Here is a 26032-nt window from a genome sequence, read left to right as displayed (position 1 = left end):
TGGTCATTTGCTAAACATGAATGCTAAAATGTTCATGTATATGCGAAATGGTTATAGACCAGGCTTATTTATAAAATGGCTAATAAAAGATGAATGAGCTATGAGGGTCCCATTTTGTAATATGAAGAATATACCAGTCCACATTGTGCAAAAATTGCATTTCTATAATTAGCGATTTGCCGATTCACACAAGTGCAGAAGTGTTTTGTTAATACATTTTAACTATTGTATAGCTATAAATAATCTAATCTATGGTAGCCACCATCTGACAAGCAAAGCTTCTCTACAGATTTGGTATCTGTACAAACAAAGGCGGAAGGAACCAAATGGCTAACTAATTAATAAACTAAAGAAAGGAAAATAAAAACATGCATTTCAGAATACTTACTTAACTTAATCACGCTCCATTCATAACTTAAAACATAACAAACAAACAATTTATTTTTCCGTAAAAGTCGTCACGAACGCCGTTTAACAAGCAATAAAGTGGTCTAACTTTAATAATTGATATTAATAGCTTAAACAGTGTGAACAAATAATAATAAAAATGGAAACAATAGTAATGTATTACTTCCTGCTACCATTAGAAAGCGTGTAAGCAATGAGAACGAGCAAACAAGCCAGGGAGGCTGCAAGCATGTTCTTAGTCAACCATTATTAGAGTAAACATAACTGCACTGTATAATTTACTCAGCGGAATAACATGTGTACGAGAACTTTATATGTAATTTGAATACCAATTGATTGTACCTGTTTGTTATTCCTTGGAATCTGGAACTGTAGCGGCTACAGAATTGTATTATCTATGTATGTATAAATATTTATTCTTGCACTCGCGTTGTGTGGGTAATCCATTTTGAGTTAAATTTAGTGAATATAGAACACGTGCTTGCCTATATTTTCATTGTAAATAATTCGAAATCAATTGTCTTTCCGCATGTATTGTTTGTACATAATTTTTCCTTAATTGTTTTTTTGAAAGTATAAAGCTTCTGCAGTATACCCATTCGAGTTAAGCCTCTTCGTATTTATTTACGTAAACAATACCTACTCTGCATTTCGGGGAGCTTTTTGTTAAAGTAGTTTCCAGTACCTATATTGATTATAATAATATGCAGCCATTATTTTCATTAACCAATTATGCAAAATTATAACATAACGGCATCACTTTTGTTACCGTGTTTCTTGGTAAGTATTGTAACATACCTATCCGAATTCTAGAACCTAATTATAAGACTGTTTGTAAGGCCTTTGACCATCCATTATGACTGCCGAAGATGTTCAAATGACATCCAGGACCTACCAATTTAACGTGCCTTTTAAAATACGGAGGTAAACTGGCTAACTGGCAAAACTGTGACGTTAAAAATCAACGATATTACGAGTTAAAAACAATTTACGTCGGAAAATTCAGTGGAACTGATTGGATACCGGTAAAATGTGGTAGGCCGCGTCACCGCTATTAATTTTTCCTATCGAAAAACCGCGGCGTCAATGAAACAATAAATATAGTTACCGCGAACCATTTATATATTCATAAACGATCCAATCGCTTGCACTCCATACATATTTCAATTCATATATTTTCAATGAGTATAAATCAGTGTTGGAAACATCGATTCCCCGTTCTATTAGATCATATTTTGGGCGGAATGGAAACAGCATTTTGCCACTTCGACACCCCGGGCAAATTTGATTTAAAGAAAAATATGGAATACCCACGTAACGTAAGTTGTTTATTTATGGTTCATCCCTTTTTACCCGGCGTTATCTCGGCTTAGTGGAACCCGCTTTTAGAATGTATCCTACAACCTCAAAATCACATTGTCAGTTGACACTTTCAGATAAAAATAAAACTACTTAGGTACGGAATTGTTTCAGGATAACATGTAACATGAAACATGTTATCCTGAAACAATTCAACGCTTTGTTTCTCTACAAGATAAAATATTCAAAATCCAAAACGTATTTAACTATTGTCTAACTACTAAACTAAAAAAACTATTTTGATAATGAATAAAGCGGATAGAAATGATTGCTGAAATAAAGTGACAAAGTAACATATAGAAGTAGATTAAATGGTTGTTTTGTATCGGCTTTGTAGCGGCAGCAGGCTGGTTCGCTAGTTGATGTCACCACCAACTTGATCCGCACTATGTGACCTATGGAATACATAGCTGATAACAATGGCTTTACAGCGCTTTCACAATAGATCTTTTTTTAGCGGACAGCAAAGTTGTTTTGCAGTATTGGCGAAACATCGCCGAACCGAGCGATATTACTCGGAAAAACCGACCGGAAAATACACTAGTGTGAAAGCCTTACTAAACAGAGAACTACTATACTTTGAATCAGTATTTTGTTACTTATTAAGAACTTAAAATATTTATTAATTTGGAGATCAAAATACGGCACTGCAATTGCAATAACAAAGTCAACGCGTTAGCTTTCCAGAGACAAGATGAAACCTCTCGCGAGCTTGTAATTACGTAATACACTAGTGTGTATACAAGCTGAAATACAGCAATCCTGCTTGGCGGTAAGAAGAGGTACAATAGGTAGAAGGTACCTAGGTAATGCGCTAGACGTAGAAACACTAGCAAATGGTAGAACTTTAGGAGGGTTTATCTTGAAGAGCTCTAAACCCACTTTAAGTGCGTGTAAGTAACTACCTATACCAGATGAATTAAGGTTAAATAAGATTAAATTTACATGGCCTACAATCCTTTTTAATTTAGAACGTACAACATTCTATGTAAAAATCATAATAACAAAGCATCTCATTTCTTTCTATCCTTCGAACCCCATACTAAGCTTCTTATAACAACGTATAAATAAACACGCAAAATAAACACAAGGTAAACGTCAGCAGATGGATTACTTCTCACTCTTAGCTATCGAACTGGGCATAAACAATCCGTTCTTTGAATAATACCTCCTTACAACCTTTTCAACAATACTATTTATCTTTACCAAGAAAGAACTTTTAAACAGATCTTCAATAAATTGACCAGAAACAGAAACATTTGAATTTTTCAAAGAAACAATTTTATTGTTTTCTCGTATCAAATTTTCTAGCAAATGAATTAAGTTTATTAATTAAACGTTTAATGGTTTCTTACTTATTGGTTTGGAAATCAACTTGGTAACAACTAGATTGATACAATTACAATTATCTGTAACATAACACTGTTCAAGAATAGTTCAGTACCTAGTATTAATAAAGGTAAAAACAAAATGATAAAATTCAAGTATTCTAACTAACCGTGGCCATATAAACGCTACAATCCAATGTACGCTACTGTAGCATTAATTTTTCTTATGGCTAACATAGCAATAAAATTATTATTCAATTAGTATTTTATTTGCACTGATTAAAAATGGTCGCGCTTGCTCACGTGATGACGTTTGCAACACAAATAGAACTCTCAAAAGACATGAGTTTGATTGTAAGTTCATGTTCAATTAAAGCGCCGCTTACTAATTATACGGTGCCTAAATAAGCAATGAATCCGGGTCATATGACCAAAAACTTTCAACTGAAAATGGTTCGATGCCTCCTTATTAGATTCCAAAGTCTAAACGACAACACATAACATCTCTTTTACCTATTAATCACGAAATGGATACCGAATAATTAATAGAAGCTATTTATAAAATCGATTGTGGCGCTTCGGTTATATCGATACAGCCTAATTAGAGCTGAGAGGCGCTCGTTAATGACGTGAAACTTATACCTACTCGCATTCGTAATCCTATTAGCCTGACTTCCCAATAATATTGGAGAATTGTAAACTGTTCGATAGTACCTCAATATACGTTGTTTTTATTATCGGAAAACGATTGTATTTAAGTACCTTCATGATTAAATAAATAAGAATGCTTATAATTGTTCTTTAATCGCTTAGGGTATTTTCCGTTGGGTTAATTTGAAACCCACTGTATGAAACTTTAAAGCACACATATACAATAATCGCAGAATATACAAAAGAACTTTACTTAGATGAGGTTTGCGAGAGCTAGATTGAAAGAGTTGCGGCCTCAGTAGGCTGCAATTGCAGTGAAGTTCAGTGAGCACGGAATTATACATCTCAGGCAGCGGCGTTTGCGGCAGTCGGCCACCAGCGCTACATTCAGCGAACAGCATTGTTTATTCAGAAAGCTTGTGCAAGCTGTGTCTTAGCAAACCACTCGACTGCGCTCCGCTGACCGGACGAGTGTGATGAAAACGGGCGCTCAATGATCCAGTTTAGGCGAACCAGCGCGCCAGTCATTACCATCTCATTACCATACACAAACATTAGTCACACATCGGAAAGGCTTAGAGAGCCCGCTGTGCCAACAAGGCACGGCTCTCCCGGCCACTTCATGCACAATTATTGTACTTAGCTATTGTCTGCACAAACACTGCATGTTTGGAGAACAAACGTAACGGAGCACAGAACGAGATTAGCCCTTGTTTATAGTCTTACTTACTCTCCTTGTGAGTCACGGCCGCATGCCTCTCAGCAAACAACAGAACGTAGCATTCATTAAAAATTCTGCAACAATAATAAAGCAGAGCCTCGGTTCTGTTTACAGGTAATTCCCCTGATTGCTTTATATTATATGAGGTTCAATATTTTCATAATTTTTTACTCGTTTTGCAAACGGTTGTGTTTTTTTTTGTCGAGAAAAATAGCTTATTACTGAAATGAAAAATAATATTGCGTTGAACAGTGGGCGTTTACTGTAGGTGTTGTAACAAGCTGAGCCGTGGATGTGCAGAATGTTTATGTTCTGCTAGGAAACGACCCTGATTCCCCTAAGTCTTGTTCTACATCGTAACGTTTCTGATTAGGTACCCTGTGAGAACAATGAATATAAAGCTATTCCTCAAGCCTTCAACTAAAACTCCTCGAAGTATAAAATTTATCTAGCAACCTGTTTGATGGGAATTTTACGCCAGAACCGTCGTGAATTTGCTGTACCCTGAGGGTAGATATCCTAATTTGGTTGTCATTCGATTTCACGCATAAAAATCTATTGCCCTCTAAAATCCATGTGTAATATTCAGAAGTGGTGAGGACGGGTAAATGATACAGATAAGTATAGAACACATATATACCTAGTTTAAAGTGCGGTTAAAACATAGCTACTATCGGAACTGTGAGTACAATGTGTCGGGGCACAAATTGCTCCTGAGCTCGTGTAACAGCAGAATGGAACCTCAATCAAAGTCAACACAAAGTTTCCATTTGCGTTTTGATATTCAAACTGTAGGATCACGCACACTATCAACGAATAGAATAATTTTACAGATCAAACAATTTTACAAATCATGGAATTTCAGGGCCATAATACAAATAGATTCAGCATAAAGTACAACTGGTGCGAAGCTCCGGGAACAATGTTCAATACAACAAATTCGTGTTGTTATTAACGGCGCGCCCTAAATAATTCATGATATTATTGAAGTTACAAAGTACACAATACGAATTCTGGTTATAATTGAAAACGGACCGAGTTCGGCTTATTCTTTGTGAATTTATCACTAGGGCCGAGGTGCCAGAGCTACGACGACGCGTTGTTCAGATAAAGTTTATTTTATGACTTAAGCGAGAACATTAATATTCATTACTGGCGCGAAATGAACTAACTTTATTATTATAATAAAGATCAAAGAATGAACGCGTTGCACGGGGAGCAGCGAGCCCACCCGGAGGTTGTATTATATTTTTAACCTTCACGCTGCAGCCCAATTTGGTGAGCACTCGTAATCTGCAAAAGCCACTTGCTATGTGTACGTCATATATTTTTTATTCGATCCTTTGATTCCCAGGCGACTGCAAGCGAGGTGGTTTATTTTGCCGGCCGATGTACTAAACTTGTATGTACGCCAGTGACACTGTCGGGCGACAAAATTGATACATCCATAATTAAAATTTTGAACAATTTTTTTTGACTTATTTATTCGTTAAATCATCGAAAACATAAGTTATTCAAAAATATTACTAATCAATTTATGAATAAATTTGCGTTTTTGTGTAATTAAAAGGTTTTTTTTTCTTCATCCTCTTTATAAAAAGTAATATTACATGGTTATATTTTACTACACGAAACAAAGTAAGAACTGAACTTAATCACTAGTTACAGTCCATGACGTTTTCTTTGTTCTAATAATCAAGTATTTATGAGCCGTTTACCTTTCCCATTTATATTACCTAGGTACTTATCTCTCAGTGGAAACAAGAAGCTTAATGTTTTATTATAACGACGAAAACTTTTTCACAGTATTTATCTGTTGAAAGTGATCTTGGACAAGGCTAACGAACTGAAACATTTGTGAGATTTTCTACCTAATGGCCACCATTTTGTCTTACACAGAGAGCAAAATATTTTTAAAGTATGAAAGCAAATAATTTCTATAAAGCTACTGCTACAAAAATATTTCTCGCTCGTTAGTAATCACACAGAATTAACGATATTCGATTAATTAATATGACTGTAATTGAAATGTTCGAATGAAAGATTCGAACATTATTGAATACATAATTTATAACCTGAGCAATATTAGTTCGTAGACGTAGTTTCAAAGTTCAGATTCAGGCGGCGTCAAAATTATGGCGCTTCAGTAAATTATGTAAGAAGCAAATATTGCTAACTAAACATATTATTCTGAAAGATTATTCATATGACTTACCGACTTAAGACAGTGGTAGTGACATAGAATGTCTGCGTGACTCCAAGTTAAAGTCCTCGTGTCATTTCTAGATGTGCAATTCTTCATGCGCCCTATCTAAACGAGCATCGTAACGACACGCTGGTAATCTCACAGTGTTATAGCAACGCCAAAATACCAACCAAACGAAAATAAACCCTATCTTCACAGTGACAGAGCTCAATTTCAAAATTGGAGCACTACAGAAGCCTGAAATGAGTAATACCCTTTGAATAATAACTGCATTTAAAAGTTTAAAATCATTTTTTCAAAGCTACACCTCCTGGAATTGACATGGGGGATTGCAAATGTTATTTTATGTTGGTGTTTTGCTATGAATATAATTTGATTCGTTTGTTTTAACGAAAATTTCTATATGTGAGCATGTATGTGAAATCGGCGAAATATAACTTTGCGTCTTCGAAACAGTTCTTACAGCGTTTTCACAGGAGCGGATTTGAACGCTCGGCTTTTCCACGAACGATGCAAGCGATAAAAATCTGTTACGTGGTTTTATAAAACCAATTCTAGATTTCTTACTAGTTAATTTTATACTAATTCCTGGTCACAATAAGAGTTTTGCTAGCTAACAGTACAACCCCAATCTTATAAAATCGCTTCTATTCAGCAAAGAGCTTCGCAAATGTTAGGTACTTAAGGTTATCATAGTGACAAATGACATATTGAGGTTCCTTATTCAGGTAAAAATAAAGGAACTACATAAAATAAACATGTAGCTTATACGAAACAATAAGTCTCTCAAAATTGTAAGATAAATAGGTTGTCATCTTCCGGATGCTCAATAATTCATATTATTTACATTTTCAATTTTCAGGAAACCTATTAACGGAAATTGAAGCGACCCTACTACAATATCCACTTAATTGATACTGAAGATGTCAGGCGTTGGTATTGTTCCTTGATTTCCAAATCAAAAATTGATAAACATCGCAGCGTGATGTAATTAGCTTCAAGTCATTTTCAACTGACAAATTCAGTTGAATCACTTGGGCAAAGTAGGGACATTGATAAAATCAATGCTGTGGCCCTTTAAGATAGACGAGGAAGGAGCTATCATCATCTTAATGCCGCAACCTTTACACAGTGTCGGTGAGATGGCGTGAATTATGCTCACTTAGTTACTGTTCTGCGCTTAATTTCACATAATCCATCTGAGTGTCGCGTAACCCACATAATTGCGGTGTGGAATTTTGCTATGCGTCGGTCGGATTTGTGGGAGAGCGGGCGGAGCGACGGGCGCGGGCGAGCGAGCGGGCTCCGTAGGCGCCGCCGCCGTGATCCCGCATCAAGTTGCGAATAATTGAGTGGCACCCTCACCCGGCACCACTCTAAGTGTAACACTTAATTAGACCACGTGAGAAGTGCTTAACGCCACTCACACGAGCTTTGTACACATTGTTGCATTAAGCGTAAACAATCAGCGGTAATTACATTATGTTTGTTAAACATAACATTATGTCGCCCGTCGTTATATGATGCGCGTTATTATTCAGTGTTTGTTTTCTTTATAAAGCACTGCGAGCTTTTATCGTGTTTCATTGTATGGGGTATTGTGCGAGTTTATTTCAACTGGATTCGTTTTAATGGCGCTGTTAGATCAATATTGCTGCGGCTATTAGGAGAAGGGTGACCAATCACGTTCTATCTCATCGTTGGTGTGCATGTGACAACAAGTAAAGTCAGCATTCTCGGCTGATACTTACAGTGACATTAGCCGGCAAGACGGAGGCTTTTAACTCGGTAAAATGTTTGACTCGGCGTAAGAGGAAGTCGGAAAAACTCGGGCAGTAAATAGTCCCGACCCCTAATCTTTTCCTTGTATACGAACATGAGAATGAATCGGCCATTACTTAAGCTGAGTAAGTTTTGTGTAAGCTGTTAATTTGATAACTAGTCGGAGGGTTGCTTGTTGGCTAGTTCATATTACGTTATATTCGCTGACGCATGTTCGAGGCGCTTTCCTATCACGTCGAACTTTGGTGATGCTTCATTTTTCTCTTTTCATTTTAACGACCATAGGCTTTTGTGAAGATATTTTTTCCTTAAAATAAGAATTATAAAAAATAATACGTTAACGTGAGATATATGCAAAATCAATTACTTACTCACCAAAAAAAAAAATTGATGCTCAATTTTCCTTCTTAGTTAAGTTTACCTAATTAAAATTTTGCTATCTTTTAAGGCAACTACTATCTGCTACTAACACTACAAAGCAAGCAGCTTTAAGTGAAATTGTTCTTTTAAATTGGTTGGTTTTTTGTCGAACGTACGTCTGGGCAGTTGTTCAAGTGTATTTCGATCCCGATGTAATTCTATCGTCGGGAAGACCCTCGGTGCGACTGGCGACTGGCTTCACCTTCAGGATTAAGGAATTTGTTCCTTAATTTATGTGCCTACTGCGACTCACGCCTCCAACTCGAACGAGACAGTTTACATCGCACGACATTTTTATGACATATTATGGGAACAATAGAGGCGTATATCCTAGTATATTAGAAACTTTAGCAATTGTACGTGAACCCCTTATGTTTCGCTGAAGCTATTTCAACACAAAGTTTCGACTTTTACGATAATGTCAGCCATTGCCATTCAAACGCGCTAAAACTTTATCAATGTGTGTGAAAGGATAAGCGTTTGGCTCGTATCTTATACATACGTACAGCATAATACTATATCAGCTAGACTCTGAGCAACTTAATATGAACAGACGTTTTATACACAGCTACGTAGGTATATAGGTAGGTATGCAGTTGGTTTCTGCATAGCGTTCCGTTGTCCTAGTCTTAGTATTCAGTGGTTGCAATGCAAGTCGATAATGCAGCCATTCTGATTTCCCGTGAGAACAATAAGTTTTCTCGAAATGTTGCACAATAGTACATGTCCGTTCGGAGCTGGAAATACACCAACAGTGAGAACAGACCGACTTAATGTACGAGCAAATCATCGATGATTGTAGAGTTTGTTGTTTATGGAAGTACCAAGAAAATATTTTCATATCGATCCAGTAATTGAATACCATCGATGCTCAATTTGGAAAGTATCGCGTACCAATGAAAATAAAATATTTATTACAAAAAAAATATCATTACAAAAACTACAATAGTTTTTCTGACAATAGTTTCAAGTATACTTTATAAGCTTAAGCTTTCTAAAAATACATATAACTGTTTTAATAAGTCCTTGATAAAGAAATATTGTCCAGCAATTTCGGCTCTAAAATGAAGATATTGTCCCCTTACCGTAAACGTATGTATGAAATGCTTTTACTCAATAACTCCTTTGGTTGGAACTGGTCCAGAAATTTTAATAAATCAAATCCAAAACGGCCTAGTAACAGATTCAAAAATTTAATTTAACAGTCCAAATCCTAGCAAATCCAACATGGCCCACGTCGACCCTTATATGATTATTTCCCTTAAGTATTAACCTTTGTCAAGGTCTTATTATTACTCGTTACGATATCAAAATGTCCGAGGTCCCTAGGTGAAGACCCCACAAGTTTGGAACTCAAACGGGACCCAACTGGTTCTGTTCTCAATACAGCCACTCCCGCAGTTTGTTTTAACTTTCTATTGCTCATTTTCAACTCTTAAAGTGCTTGTTTTGCGGTGTATCTTGACATTTATATTTATAACTGGACTATCTTTGGATGGCGTGGGATATTCATATTAATACCTTATATGAACTAAAACCGTTTTAAACAGCCATATTTTTTTAATCTATAGGCTATTTTTTAATCTGATCAAAATCAAAATATAGGAAAATCTTCTAGGAAGCTGTTTCCATCAATCGGATAAATAAATATTAATAATGTTGACACCAGACTTTTTCTGAGAAACTAGAAGGAAAACTGAATACCTAGAAATCCTTTGCCAGAACTGAAATTGAACGATATGAGATGATTCTGAAGTTTAATCACAAACGACAAAGAACATTTTATTACTTGACTACCTTTATAGAACAATAATAAAATTAAAAGTAAACCTCTTAGTTTGAAGTAGGTTAACAACTACTTAAGAAAGTACAACCTACATTTTTAATTATTAAAGCTCGTTACAAGTCACCCTCAGTTAAAACAAATTTTAAATTGAACATTTCAAAACGTGATGCGCTGAAGTTCCGAAGTCGAGAGTAGACTTCGAATAACTAGGGAATTTTAAAAGAAAGGCATGTGCCTAAGTACACAAATGTGTATTTCCAATGGGTCCCAGGGGCCAAGCTCGTTAATTACACATAAAATGTACAACTTGCTTGTTTACTACTCCGCGACATTTATCGAGCACTGAACGGGACTTTTATTGACACATTCACTTGACTAGCAGGGTTGCCAGAAAATTAAACATGAATAAAATGGTAAATAAAACTTTTTATGTCGCATGCAAGGAGGACAAGACTTTTTCTTTTTAGCGTTGCTTTAATAGCAAAGAAAACATGTACGTACATAGGTAAGTTGATGTAAGATATAAAACGTTCTGGCTGCCATATAAGTTGTTTTAAATTAGCCATAGACGTGATTATATTAAATTGTAATATCGTCTATGTAAAAAACCTTTCTAAAGCCCTTCACGATACCAGAATCAAATCATGAATTATGTGCTGACATACTTTATACCTTTTCGCATTTATATTCGCATAAGAAATACTTTTATCGGTAACTATCGTTGGCGCGTCACTTCGAAAAGCCCAACTTCAAGTAAGCTATTAGGAACATATGTTACCTACCTACCTAACTACTACCAGGAGCTAGGTTGTACATAGTTAGATAGGCAGCATCTCCGAAACTAGAAAATGTCCCACAGTGCTCACCATCACGCATGAATGTGGTGACTATGGGCAAATCCTTCTGCTTGAGAGACGCTTTTGTTTTTGCCTCATTAATCGTTGCAAAAAAGGTAAATCAATATACAAAATTCTACATAGAATTGTGGAATATAGAGAACTCGTAAAAAAACACTAAATTCAGTAGGGCCAGCCCTACTGATAGCTAGCTGATTTCACAACGAGTCTGCAGTGTTTGTGTTGAAGGTTAGATACTAAGTATGTCCGTACATTACCAACTAGCAATTACTCAGAGATCGTTGCTACTGACGTACAGTTTACATTATGTGTGAACTCTGCATCGGTTGCCTAGCAACGGTTCAATCGAGTTTCTAGCACAACTTTACTCTGTCTTAACTGTTTGGTGTGAATGGGTGTGTAATGGAATGCATTTTCGAAGTCCTTCATTGGTATTTAGGTTTGTTTTAGACGGTTATATTGGCGTCAAACTAGCGGCTAGCCAAGCGTGAATTTGAAATTCTTAATGGAAGTGAGTGATGATTTGTTTTTCGTTATTTCTAGATTTAGGGCCAGTTATCGATGACACTTAAAATGCTGAAAGTTAAACAATCGATTGACACATGCTTGAAAAATGCAATCAGTACAAAAATTATAAACACATGCTAAACTTCAGTAAACCTTTTTCATAATAACACCATTAATGACTGATTACACGTGCAACTTTCATTGGAATTCTTCAACATTTTTCTAACCAGCTATGTTTAGAGTTTAGAGTGAAATGTACCCCACAAAACAGATGTAAACAAACAAACAAACTGGAAGGTTCTGCTTTTAATTAGAGAGTAAACAAAAACAATCAGGTAACTGATACAAGGACCATTTACTTTGTTCCCTGGCTGAACGGAATCCTGATGCTTTTGTATTGGGGAAAATCTAGCTTTTTTCAGCGTATCTAGAATATTCTTGTTCTAGAATAAATGTGACTGAAATTCCATTTTAATTAATGGGTGATATTTCAGCTCATGCGGTTTAAGCAAACACACACATACACAATATGAATACTATAGAATATGAATACACTCATATATACAACGAGATGTGTAATAACGTTAGCATTGTCAAAAATCTCACAAAAAGGTGCTTTAAAAAGACTACACAAAAATGCTGTAGTTTTATCACAAATGGCTCGTATCAGCTCTCACAGTATCGTCTGCCAAAGAAAACTCGACAACTGCCAATAAAATAACAAATGCTAATGCTTCAATTCGAACGAACAACTCTTAAATATTCTGAAACGGCCATCGGCAACTCCATAGGAAAAGATTTATTGATTCAATTTTAAAACTCCATAGAAAAATGTCTCTTGTACGGTATTTTTTTGGAACTATTCGGTTTGCATCAAAATTCAAACAAATAGAATATTCATTGAACACTTCGCATGCAAAAAATACTTTTGCGTTTCATGTTCACCATTCTGATGTTTTTTTTTTATTTATTTTCGCGACATATTTATAATTTTTAATGCTGTTAAAAGATCCATAAAACGTAAAGTTACAAGTGAAAAATATGGAAGTTGCACTTTACTGCCGAATTCATTACATTAATTTTATAGCCCCCGTTGCATGTACATACTTACAAAAGTAATTTATTATTTTACATTTATAATTGTTTTATTTTATTACTGACTGTAATGAACTATGATTAATGATGTCATCTAATATCAAAGCTTTGCTTTAATAATCAAATCGTTCATAAAAACAGGCACTGGGAGCTACATTCCAGACTCCAACCAAAGCGATGATCTCATATCCATAAAAAGTCAAACAACTACTTGGGTTCATTAATAAGCACAAATACTGTTTCATCAGCAACTACATAGATAGGAACTAACACTCAAATCAGTGCTTCAATAAGAGCTGGATTAGCAACATATTGCGAACAACAGCTCCAACAAGCGTAGTCATTACCGCAATTCCGTGAAGGCCTACCATATTTAGCGGCGAATACTGGCGAATACTGAGCTAATTCCCCCTCTAGCGCACTCACCCAGCCCGATAGCCCAAACTATGATAAGTGCCTACACATACAACCCAACATACGACCTAATCAAAAGCACCAAACTCCCCAAAAACATAATTGAGTCAACGTAAAACTCCAGAAAAGAAAGACCTTTCTTTTTCATATTATTTACAAGACCTCTTAATTATTTTATCGTTACGAACAAGAGCTTTTGTTTAATAGAATCTATTTCGGCCTCAGGTAATTTGAACGAGCTACAATAAAATTAGCAAGGGAAAATAACAAACGCTTTCAACTACTAGGTATATCGTTATGGGCCAGGTTATAGGAAGCTAGAATTTTAAAATGCCGCTTAAGAACCCTCCGCGATCGTATAGTACCCACTTAATGTTTTTCGTACTTGGTAAGTGGTTTAATTAAAATGTTTAAACGTTCGCCAAACAGTACAAAACATTATGAAGGAACTCGTATTAAAACGATTAAAAAACAGAAAGTTTCGCTAATTATTTCGTTTTTATTTTGTTGTACATGAAGGAAAACAGCGGGCAACTTGGCTATTAACTACTGAACTTTGAAAACAAGCTTAATTTATTGTTACATAAACGTTTGCCTCATGGCTTATCATGCAATGGTGCACAAAGCGAAAATTGAAATGTCTTAGCTTTTGAAGTCTTTGTTCTATGTGAACCTAAAAATATTACTTATAAATGATAGGTACCTATAAGTAGCTATGTACAGCATAGTCTTCTAGAGTCTAGACTTCTAGTTCAAATGTAATTTGTTGGTAATTAATCATTTTATTACGATACGCAACCTTATCATCTGTCAACTTTTGTCAATTGATATAAGTCATTAGGTATCCTATAATTAACTAGTTAATTTAGTATTTATGAATGCGTTCAAAAACATACAACATATTTTAACCATCTTTAGTGGGATAAAGTATGTATTCCAACTAAAAAAGTGCGTTTTATTTGTGTATTTGTGTGCTCCTAGCCTAGTGGTAATCAATGGAAGTGGGTCGCGATTAAAAGGCACTCAATCCCATGAACATGTGCGAAGTATATCGGCTCCAATGCCACCTCCACTTGTGTTCGACACAAACCAGATGCCACAGCGTTGAATGCAACTTTTTGTAACAATTTTGTTTAAGAACGCATACCGATACCAAATGATACCTACGCGTATTTTACAAACTGTTGAGCATTTATGTCTCAGTTTCGTATTTTATGGGCTTCATTTAAAAAATAATTACGATAATGGTTGTGACGGTTGAAAATGCAACAAAGATTATTCCGTTGACTTCAAAGAATTTATTATTAATTAACACGGGTACTCTTAAACAAAGTAGCGTTAATAACCGCAATGACACAGTTTATTTGAAACTACAAACTGAAATACTGCTAAAACACGGATTCTTATTTTAGCTTTAGCCTGCAAAATAAACTGTCCAATAATATATACCCACTAATCACTTTTAGCAGTCTTAGTTCTGCTGTATCAAGAAGACTATCTCCCTTACGTTTTAATGTCATTGTTATTTAAGGGACAGAATCAGCCTTTCTAAAATCTAAAACTACACAATACACAAGTGTCATGGCTCATCGAGACTGGCACGCTATTACAATTAAATCTTAGATTGTAAAGGAATTGTAAAATTATATCTAAACGACTGACTCAGTTAAAATTGGACATTTAGACATTCTTAACGACATGACGCTTTTTGAATAGTGTACCCAATAATTTGGGTATTAGGCAACAAATAAATGAAGCCTTTGTTCTAAAGATTTTTAAGGACGACTCACTTTTAGTGGTGAAGAATAAAATTCGCAATTAGTGTAGTTTATATTTTGGGGTACCTATAATAGAGAAGCTCTCTTCTACCTAAAAACTGTGACATTTTTAATATTCAATTGGATCACGACAATCACGAAATGCCAATGAAATCAAAACGATGTTACTAAAATTGTGTACCTAACCTACCTAAATAAGATACATTTAATTGGTTCCAATTCACAAGAAAATAATCCCTAACAAATGAAATTGTGATAAAAGCCTTACAAACGAAGTATCTAACATATTCTAGTAAGGATTGTGTTCGTAATTTTAATGACAGCTGCCAATTCATTAGAGTAGGATTATCGCGTGACTCCGAAATACGTCATGTTGGAATACTGAAGGTGTACTACAAGTCAATTGGGCACTCTCGTAAATGTCAGGTGGGCAGTCACGAGTCAAATCTACCTCAGGTTATTATATTTCATAAAGGAAATTGAATTTTTATTTTTGTGCCCATTGAAATAATGTTGTTACATTTGTATGTACATTAATATGTTTAGTGGTGATAGTATGTAATTTTATTAAGTTTGTCAAATCATTTAAAAACCCTACATAAGTACCTGAATGATGGATAATAAAGATAATTTTTGAATAAACTAATGTAATCAAATAATAAATTCCTATACCAAGAAACCAAATTCTATAAGAGAACTAGGTATAGGAAACCCGCCTTAGGTTCCACGAAAAATAAAATAAAAAAAACGTAAGTATTACCTCGATACCTAGCGTCGTATAATAAAAGATGCAAACCGTCGACGTTTGCGAGCCGTTTTTTTGATAACACATATTGAAACCATACATTACTTCGACTGCTGAGTATTACTGTTACACCTGATACCAAGATTGCTTGTTAGTATTCAGGGTATAACGTCCTTTGTTTTACTATCGCACGTTTTAGGTGATTAAAATGCTTATTTACCAAGAATTATGTTGTATTTCCCCACTTGGCTTTTTATTAATGATCATAAGCTTACTCTATGACACTTGGACGGCTAATTGAATCATTTCAACTAAGTAATTAATGACAACATACATTAGTCTACACCTATTTGAAGTTAATGTATGTTTGTGTAATTTTGAATATTTAGCAACAGTATTTTAAAAATAGTCGTGAATTTCTTGCAAACATCACATTTAGTAAGCATGTAATATGCGACACAATAACTCATAAGATATTCTCCTCAATGAGCTATATTTCACACACGCATAAAGGAGCATTTTTACGACATTATAACTTTCGGAGAATAAAATATTCGCCTGAAAAAGAGACGAAATACTACAGTGATATTCGACCCGCTTCGCAACGTCGAAAGTGAAACTATTTGTACAAAATATATTAATTAACTTTGATTCTATAGTGGCATTTTAATTGAAGTTCATTCAATTTATTTTTCAGTGTTGAAGTAAGGCGTTATTAAAAAGTAATAAATGTCGAGTCGGGTGTAATTGACCGGGAAGCACTGAACGATGCTCTTAAAGTGCTTCACCGATGACGCAATTGTTAATTATTTAATTAAACACTTGACATGTGCTATTACAAAAGTTATTACTGTAAGCGGCTAAAGCTTTTTGTGTTATTAGCAAACAGTCTTACTCAACATTGGCGAATGTTTTAAGTGGTAGTTATAGAATAGTGAATCTTACTGTAGGTCTAAATAATACCTATCACATTTAAATAAACAGAGCCCAATATTATCGACAGTACTCGAGTTATTGTAAAGCAGACATTCAGGATTGGGATTTAAATAAGTTTGACAACTTCTGGTTTGTCGATATCTCCGTCTCTTCAGGTATATCAACTAACAAAACTGTTCCATTGAAGTTCACCAACGGGATCAGCGCCAGTAGAATTCAAAACTAAAAGTCTAACTATCTAACTGATCATTATTCACGAAATTGGCTTCATTTTTATTTGTGTTCCATCCAGAATCCACAATAACGAACACAATTATTCAAAAACCAGCTGAAGTATCCATCGATACTTATTCAATTCGATATTTGCTCAGCAGCTAGGCGAGGACATCGTTACATTTATTGAAGCGTACTATTGCCTTCAATTGTTCTGGATAGCGGCTAGACTGGCCAGAGAGGGGCTCTGCTATGCCTACTTCAAATAATGTACACTCAGCCCCACTGTGGCGAGAGCTTATCTGAAATGAAAATCTGTAGTCATGAACACGACGAATTTAAGCTTTTCAATGCATCGTTCGACTGTACCTGATATAAAAATTGTAGTCACCAATAACAAACAGAAAACTGAATTGATGGCTCTTTATAATGACTTCGTGAGTAGCGACGTTGTAAAATCAATCAAAAAATTAAATGATTCTTCTATCAACATCATTATACTGTTTTTCTCTCTCCGTTATTATTTTAACATTCCGAATTTTCTGTCGGTACCGAAAAATACTTGCGCTGCCAAACTGCCAACCATCATTAAAAATATGATGTCTACGTTTACTTTGTGTGTTTGCGAGTGCCTTTTGATCTTTGGATCAAAACCAAACCACAACTTACCTGAACTGAGGTGTACTGAGTACTCGACAGTACACAAAGTGGTTCGTGCACTATCTCCGGCCGCCGGCCCCGCCCGTCTGCTGACGCCACACTTAGCACCATTTCCGTCTTCACTAGAGAGCTCTAGCCCTCTGAATGCGTGCCTAAGATAACTAAATATCACGTGCGGATAACATGCTCTTTTGTGAACGCAAATATTACGTCACCCTAATAAAATGTCTGCACGTAAAAGTTGCCGTTACTCAAAGTCAGCCGAAACCTTAGAGTATTCTTGAGGTTTTCGTCCACGAAGCTTGTGCACATGTTCGATATTGAAGGATCTGTAAATAGCATAATATTGTATATGGATTGCGAATACCTACGCTCAGATCTAAGAACGCAAGGCACGGACATTGCAGCCTTTGTTCAGTGTCAATTAAATACCGATTTTAATCAATACGGAACTTTCACAGCTATACGTATTTACTGTACAGGTATACAAATAAGTAAATACGTACATCTCCATACTTAAACAGGCTTTATATTCAGTAAGTAATTCTAAGGAATTCAAAAATATTTCCTCCGACATTTCCATGCTAGGCAGTTGACTGTGACGAATTGAGGAAAGTAAATCATTTCAAATGAGCGTAAGACATTGGGAAAACGATCGTTCGGAATTTTTATTAGCTGTCAGTTCTGGCGCGGTCTACGAGCTAAATTGTTGTGCTAATATTGGCATGTGCCGTTACTGTTTGCTCGTTGTCTTTATTCACCAATTTACTTACATTTGAGCTCGCCCCGCGGGTCGTAAAGTAATATTATCCACCGTTGGGCGAGGGCAATAGTGCCTCTTTTACGGGCCGCGAGCGAGCGTCACATGGGAAATTATTTGACGTGGCGTTTAATGGATTTTTGCCTTCATAACACGCTACCTACAGCCAAATAAAAATACTTGTAGCTACCTACTTATAGTTACACTTGCATATGTAGAGCAGCTTTTATTGAAAAAGGTTTTGTAAGCACTTTTGGTTGCGGACCGTGTGGCCTGAAAAATGTGTTGTTGTTCATTTATTTTTGCAGCCTTTCAGTTTTCAACAAAGCTCGTCCTTCTTTTGGAATTGAATGTCGTTTTAAATGATCGATTGATATTGATCGTGATTAACAGATTTTCCTGTGGCGCAATGATTTGTCGCTCCCGGTGTGAGCATAACTGTTTTTGCATCAACCTTCGTATAAAGCCATCACTTTCAATTGAGAGTGGAGCGGTTTTACCGTAGAGCTACAAAATACAAAGTAACGTTATCCTACAGAATACGGCGTGACAAGCTTGGAGCTACTGGAGCTACGCGTGCCGGCGCACGTGGCGCTGGGCACGCGCGCGTCGCTGTCGTGCCGCTGGGCGCTGGGCCCGGCCGACGTGCTCTACTCCGTCAAGTGGTACAAGGACGGCAAGGAGTTCTTCCGACACGTGCCGCGCGACCACGAGCCCAGGAGGAAGTTTCCGCTGCCTGGAGTGGATGTTGAGGTCAGTTCAGAACATTTAAGAACCTTTGTTACACTGGTAAATAGCGTGTTATCTTAAATGTTATGGTATGTAAGACCTGTGGACTGAACCAGCTGCTTTAGGACTGTCAGTTTGTATTCACTACGGGTTCATATCCGTGTTTAAATACGTAGCTGGAAAAGACTATGGTCTCAGAAGCTTAGAATTCGTAGAACAGTCGCGAGTGCTGTTAAGCATTTGTCCTCAGTTCAAAGTACGCCAAAATACTAAAATATCCACTGCATACCTATACGTGTTACGACCATAATTTGGCGAATAGTCGCAATAGAAATCCGGGACTAATAACTGTAGTCATGCAATGCCGCCGCGCTTTCAAAACTGATTCAAATGAAACGAATAGAGATCGCATTTACTGAAGACGACTATCGCTTTAAAACGAAAGCACCTCTATGCTCACAAACTTAAAAGAAACTAGGTCTAACAACCAAAATGGCGATATAATTCTATAGTAAATTTATCTTACTAAGTACGAGTCACAAATTACTTACTTAAACAAAAATTAATATAGACGTTCGCGATACAGCGGTAAGTGAGACGCCCGCCAGCATAATAAGTTCCGCTTGCAATCGATATTCAAGTCACACTTTTAATATGTACCGCATGACGTCGACAAGCACACAGTTTCAGGAGATTTCAGTACTGAACCATCTCTCGAAGGCAGCCCGCAATAGGTTTGTTTGCCTCCAAACAGTTGTGTAAATTCGGCGGCCACTCAGATAATACGGATGAACTTTTAGAGTAGATACGTATAATTGGATTAATCCGGTCGTGAGTCGAGTTTGCTTAGGTCTCCCCGAGAGGAAACAATATAAAACTGGACCGGATATTACGCGGTGAAGAGGCGCAGGTGTAAACACACGCGCTCTCGTGTGGGACTCATTTATACTTTCTTTCATTTAGCTTTTTTATATTTATCGAGCAAACAAAACGTAATGAAAACAATATCTCCAAATAAATGTTACATTCACGTGAGTTTTTATGTGGCGAGGTATCCGCTGCTACATTATACACTTGTTTTATGTGATACGGAACTCTATAACTCACTGAGAAGTACAGAAAGAAGTTAGAAAGGAGTTATTGCAAGGGTTAATAACTGCACAGAATTCCTGTAAATCCTTTCAGTAGAAGTATCGTTCAGATATTATCCTAAGACCGCGGTGTTTGCCGACGGTTTTACAAACAGGCAGAAAATAAATTCCCAGCGTGTTGTAACAGAAGCTTGGAAAATTTTATAGCGGGCTTTACGTACGGTAAATAATTTAGATGAGAAAATAGCCTAAGGTTACTTTGAACTTTGGAAGCAATTAAAATCTATGTAATAATATAAGAAGTTAGTGAACTGGGGCTCAGCAGGAAAGTCTATTGACATCATAATTACCGATACCTACTGACAAAAGTTGCTTACTCTTATTTCGTACGCTTCTTCTTTCGTACACGAGTCAACCACAAACTCCACAGATTGGATTAAGATTTTTTTTTTGTAATAAGATTTTTTCTCCCTTGTTTTCATAATTAAATTAAGTTAAATTGAGTTATTCAATTAAGTATGAAGTCAAGAAAGCATTTGCCTTTGTATTTTTTATTCATTTAGAGCAAATCTGCTGTTAATCTAACAACGTAAACAAGGAAGGAGTTTTTAGTACATAGATCAATGTAGCTTTAGATAGTACTGTACTTTTAACATCACTTACTACAAAAAAAAACTTTTTAAATTCCTTGGAAATAAATACAGAGTACTATAAAATGTAACGGTTTTTAAACAATAACACATTTCTGAGTTTCGTAACATATAAAAATATCGTTTGCTTTCTACCACCTGACTGCTATCAATACGAACTACGAAACACCTGGTCGGGTCTAACCGCAAAGCTATCTGTGGCACAAAGAATACCACGTATTTACATAACACAGCAAGTCTAAATAGTTATGAATTTCTAATTAATATTCTAGATACAATTATAAATTGAATAAAGTCTACCACTTTAGAGACGCTAGGTTCTTAGGACCTTCTCTTTGAACAGAATTTTAAGAAAAATATTTTCAGAATAAGGTCTATAATACGACCTCGATACGGATTAAAATGTCTTTGTGGAATCTGCATACCTAGATACCTAGCTATGTTTTGTTTATAATCCATTTTTTGTCTAGCAAAACCACAACAGTCTTTTGTTAACGTTAAAAAGGGCTTATTTTGGGTAACCGGACTGTCTGTATCGAAAACGTAGTTGTGTTCTAAAATTCAGTTCATTAAAAATAATCTAGTCTTTCGTCCAACTTCTGACGGAGATTTTTTTCGTGTACCTGGAATTTCAGTTGCAAATGTAATCTATGCCAGAATTATATCAAAATATGAAGTAGATAATGATAGTAATAGCTCTTTGTACAGACAGCAGCACATTGAGCTACTCCAATCTGTGTAATTTTCGTAATTTTAATCTGAAGAATGTTATTAAGAAAAAATAACTTATACTAATTTATTAATTCATCATCTTTTTGTCTTAGAAATCAAGTCCAAACGGTGCAAATGTGACGCTGTACCCAGCGGTCCTGGAGACGGGAGGGCGGTACCGATGCGAGGTGTCCGGAGAACGGCCTCTCTTCCCCACTGTGTCCGACCATGGAGATATGGTCATTGTTGGTGAGATTTTTACTGTTTATACAAGTTTATGGCTATATTTATACAAGTATATCTCTATGACAGTCGAAATGGCTGTTTGTTGTTGTGTACAAGTATTTCTTATGTGACAGTCGAAATGACTGTATGACTGGAGTTCCTTATAAAAATAATGACGTTTTATAAGATTTTTATTATATAAGTAGGTACAGTAATTTCGTTGATGTGTAAAGATAACTGTCGGACAACAACTAATTAAAAAACTCTGTGTATTATTTTAAAGTAGTGTTATGAAGGACTATTGAACTTTGAAACTAAAAGAGACTTTATAAGCCCTAACTTATTTATCTGTGATTGCCATGAAAATAACTTACATTTTGATGTAATTGTAAATAAAATCTGAACAGTGCACTTTAACGCTCCAATGCTCTATGACCTAAAAAGGTTTTACACCAACCACGAAACAAAAGAATACAGATGTTCCAGATTCAATTTTGGAATGTTAAAAACAAAATGGTTGTCTAGTTGAAGTCTTGTAGTTCGTGTTCACGTTTCACATCATGACGTTTACTCCGAATGTGAATTTCAATTTGGAGATGGAAGTGGAGGGCATTAGTTTATTGCCTCTTGGTGGAATTGCAACACAATTAAGTAATCGCATCTACTAGACATTTTTGTACATTCGTTTAAATAAGTTAGCTGTTAGGTAATGTATTAGTTGTAAATTCCATCGGATAGCTTTGACCTACAAAAGTCCTGCAGAGAAAATCCTGAGATTAAAGGGTATGTTTGTTTTCAGTTTATGATCACTTCAGAAACGTGTGATTACTTTAGTTGACACGAAAATAAATTATTTTTAAATAACCAATTTCTTTGCGAAATTAATGTTACATTTGCAAGCAACTAAACAGTCTCCTAATTCATGAATAGCGGAATCATTTTCTATGCGCTATCCTTTACAAAGTCTAGAACATAAATTGTTGCATGAGATACGTTTTAGAACGAAGCGTGACGAGTATTTTCTAGGTGTAGTGTTTACTTGTTTATTATTCGTAAAGCGTAGAACTTCATATTCCGGGGAAACTTTGCCATCAGGCTGTACAAACTAAAATCAATCATCTGTTCTCAGTTTTGGCACATTATATATTTTCGCAAGATTTCAGCAAGCGCTTTATTTTGATGGTTTTAGTAATAAAATAGTCTTGTAATCCGTATTTGTTAGAGATGATTTATGTATAGAAACGTATGATTAGTAAATGAATGTTCTGATAACCTTTATACGAAATCTGACGCCAAAAGCTATTATTTATAATATCATCTTAACTTTTTTTACTGAATTAGGTATAATGCTTTATGTATCGATAAAATTTGAATAATTTATCGATTATCTCTTTTCCAATGCAGCTCTTCCCGACCACGGCCCCACAATCACGGGCTCCCGTCTTCGATACCAGATCGGGGACCGGGTCCAAGTGAACTGCACTTCAGGTCGTTCACGACCAGCGACCAGACTCAGCTGGTACATAAACGGGGAACCAGCGCCCTCTATCGCACTGGTACCTCCAACTCATGAGAAGCATGAAGATGGGTTGGAGACCACGAGCCAAGCGCTCGACTTTAAAGTCAAGCCCAAGCATTTTAGGAAAGGAGACTTAAAACTTAAGGTATGTGTTACATACTTTTGTTACAAACGGTTTCAAATCAATGTTTATCTAGTTTGTAAAATCGCTTCCCTAAGAGACGACGATTTAGAATAAGGACAGTTACTTTATAAGCAGCTACTTATCTTCATCTCCTTATCTTCGGCCCAATTCTCTATATTTTTAGACCCATTATCATCTTATTGACAGTCGAAAATTCTACCTAAGTATCTCTGTTCTCGCTTCGGTTTGTAACAGAATTAACTAGTCTCAGAAGTTAATTTATATTTTAAGCCGCGTACTGAATAATTCTCACAAAAAGTGGTTTTATGCCTATTAAAAACAGTTTTTGTAATTATATTTTCACTTAAAAATTTTCAGGCTAATCTAGTCTGCTTGACGTCGCTGAAACGTCACTTGAGTTCTAATTAAGTAGCGTTTCAGTATTCCAGTCATTTTAAGGCTTTTATTTACGAACAAATATAGCAGATAAGGACCCATTACGAACTAAAATGTCGAAGAATAAAGTTATCTTTGTCAAGATCCTGGAAAAAATCAGAGCTTTTGAAACAAGTAGTAGTCATTCATTTACAAGGATTGAGTCCACGATTGATATTAGGGGTTAAAGTATGAAATTGCCGTTTTATTCTAGTAGGTTTTTGAATTGCCATAGAGTCTTCATGGTTTGAGGTTTTCGAATGGAACTTTTTTCACGTGGTTTCTGTGATGTTCTTCTTTTAAAAAATGTGAAACATTTGATTATCGATGTTCAATTGTTTTTGTTATTCAACTTAAACAAGAAAGATGGATACTGCGAAAATTTGAGTAATTTTTGAATATGAGTTCCGACGCGGAAGTAAACGGCAGAAACAGCTCGCAATATCAATGCTGCATTTGAAGAGGTGTCTGCTAAAGAACGCGCCGTGCGATTTTGGATTAAACGCTTTCGTGGTGGAAACTTCGACTTGAAGAACGAGCCATGAGAAAGACCGCCTGACAGGTGATTAACGAGAAATTAAGAGAGACGGTGAACGCCGATCCTAGTCAAACTACCCAGATACCCAGCCGAACACCGAATAATGTTGAAAAATTAGCAGTAAAACAGCCACGACTCATGAATCGACCTTCACCGCTATTGCTCCATGACAACGCGAGGCCTCATACAGCAAAATAAACCGTTTTAACTCTTCAGGAACTGCAGTTGGAAACTATTCGTCTTCCTCCATATTCGCCAGACCTTGCTCTAACGGACGACCATTTTTTTTTGTGATTTGGACAATTATCTACGTCACAAGAAGTTTCTTCCCAGGAGGCAGAACAAAATTCTTTCACACTGTTTGTGCAGTCTAGATCCTCAGAGTTCTATCGTAAAGGCATAAATGACCTTCTTATTAGATGACCGCAATGTATAGATAATAATGGCAACTATTTTGATTAAATAAGTTTGTTAAAAATTTAAAAAAAATACAATTTAGGTTTTCAGTACAAATCGGCAATTTCATACTTTAACCCCTATTACAAAATGACTGACATGTGTGTTGTTGTTTCAGTGTCTAGCCACCATAGCGACGGTCTACTGGAGGAGTAACGAGGAGAGCGTGCAGGGCGAGAGGGTGAAGGGCTACTCCCGGTCCAGGGAGCTCACAGAAGGTTCCAGAGCGGACAGGGTGCAAGCTGCGGGCAAACCGGGCAGTTCAGCGCCCGCCATCACACTCGCGCCCTATCTACTCCTGCTTAGTGCACTAATACAAGTGACGCAAACCAAATTGCGCTCGTAAAACTATTAAAAACAAAACAATTAGTGAAAAGTTTGGTAGCTAAATAAAGTGATGAAATGTGCTAAAACTTTTAAAATAAAATGCTTGATTCAATACGACTACGAGACTTAGGCTTATACGAATGTATCCAATTTTGCATGTCTGACTAATGTAAGTAATAAACTTATAGATTTACTTATTTTATAGGACAATTGAAAAACTCTGTTTCGTGATGAAATGTGTGCCATCATTCTAGGGTCATTTCGCCTGTTCGCGACCATCGCCCAGTTCGCGTCCATTTTGCCGATCTCCTTTAAAAAAACTTCGAAAACAAGATAATTAACACACCAATCAAACGAAAGATCATTACCGCTAATACGTTAATGTATAAGAGGCACGCACAGATAGACAAAAGTTCTGTGCGTCCAACCAATCCTTTTAGAAAAAATAATTAGTCTAGGCTCTTCAACAAGAAAGCGCAAACACGTTGAATTTTAGATAAAAATTAGTGTGCAGCGGCGTGTTTGATGGTAAGTTTTATATTGTTTTATGTGAATTTTAGGATAGATAGCTATTTCTACAGTTTAATGATGAATAAAGGTA

General features: G+C 36.0%; 1 protein-coding gene across 2 annotated transcripts in view; it reads left to right on the top strand.

The window, feature by feature from the left end:
- The window catches only part of LOC110384419 (uncharacterized), a 93374-nt gene extending 67696 nt beyond the window's left edge, over positions 1-25678 (top strand). For both annotated transcript variants that reach the window (XM_021345699.3, XM_021345698.3), the window contains exons 3-6: positions 19165-19379; positions 21921-22056; positions 23437-23696; positions 25223-25678. In XM_021345699.3, the coding sequence (XP_021201374.3) occupies positions 19165-19379; positions 21921-22056; positions 23437-23696; positions 25223-25450 (839 nt within the window). In that variant the 3' untranslated portion in view covers positions 25451-25678. The remainder of the gene's footprint in view (positions 1-19164; positions 19380-21920; positions 22057-23436; positions 23697-25222) is intronic.
- Positions 25679-26032: the final 354 nt, after the last annotated feature.

Source organism: Helicoverpa armigera, chromosome 13 (genome assembly GCF_030705265.1).
Source record: "Helicoverpa armigera isolate CAAS_96S chromosome 13, ASM3070526v1, whole genome shotgun sequence".
Classification (NCBI taxonomy): domain Eukaryota; kingdom Metazoa; phylum Arthropoda; class Insecta; order Lepidoptera; family Noctuidae; genus Helicoverpa; species Helicoverpa armigera.
Note: the sequence above shows the minus strand (reverse complement) of the source record. Positions and strands in the feature narration are given on the sequence as shown.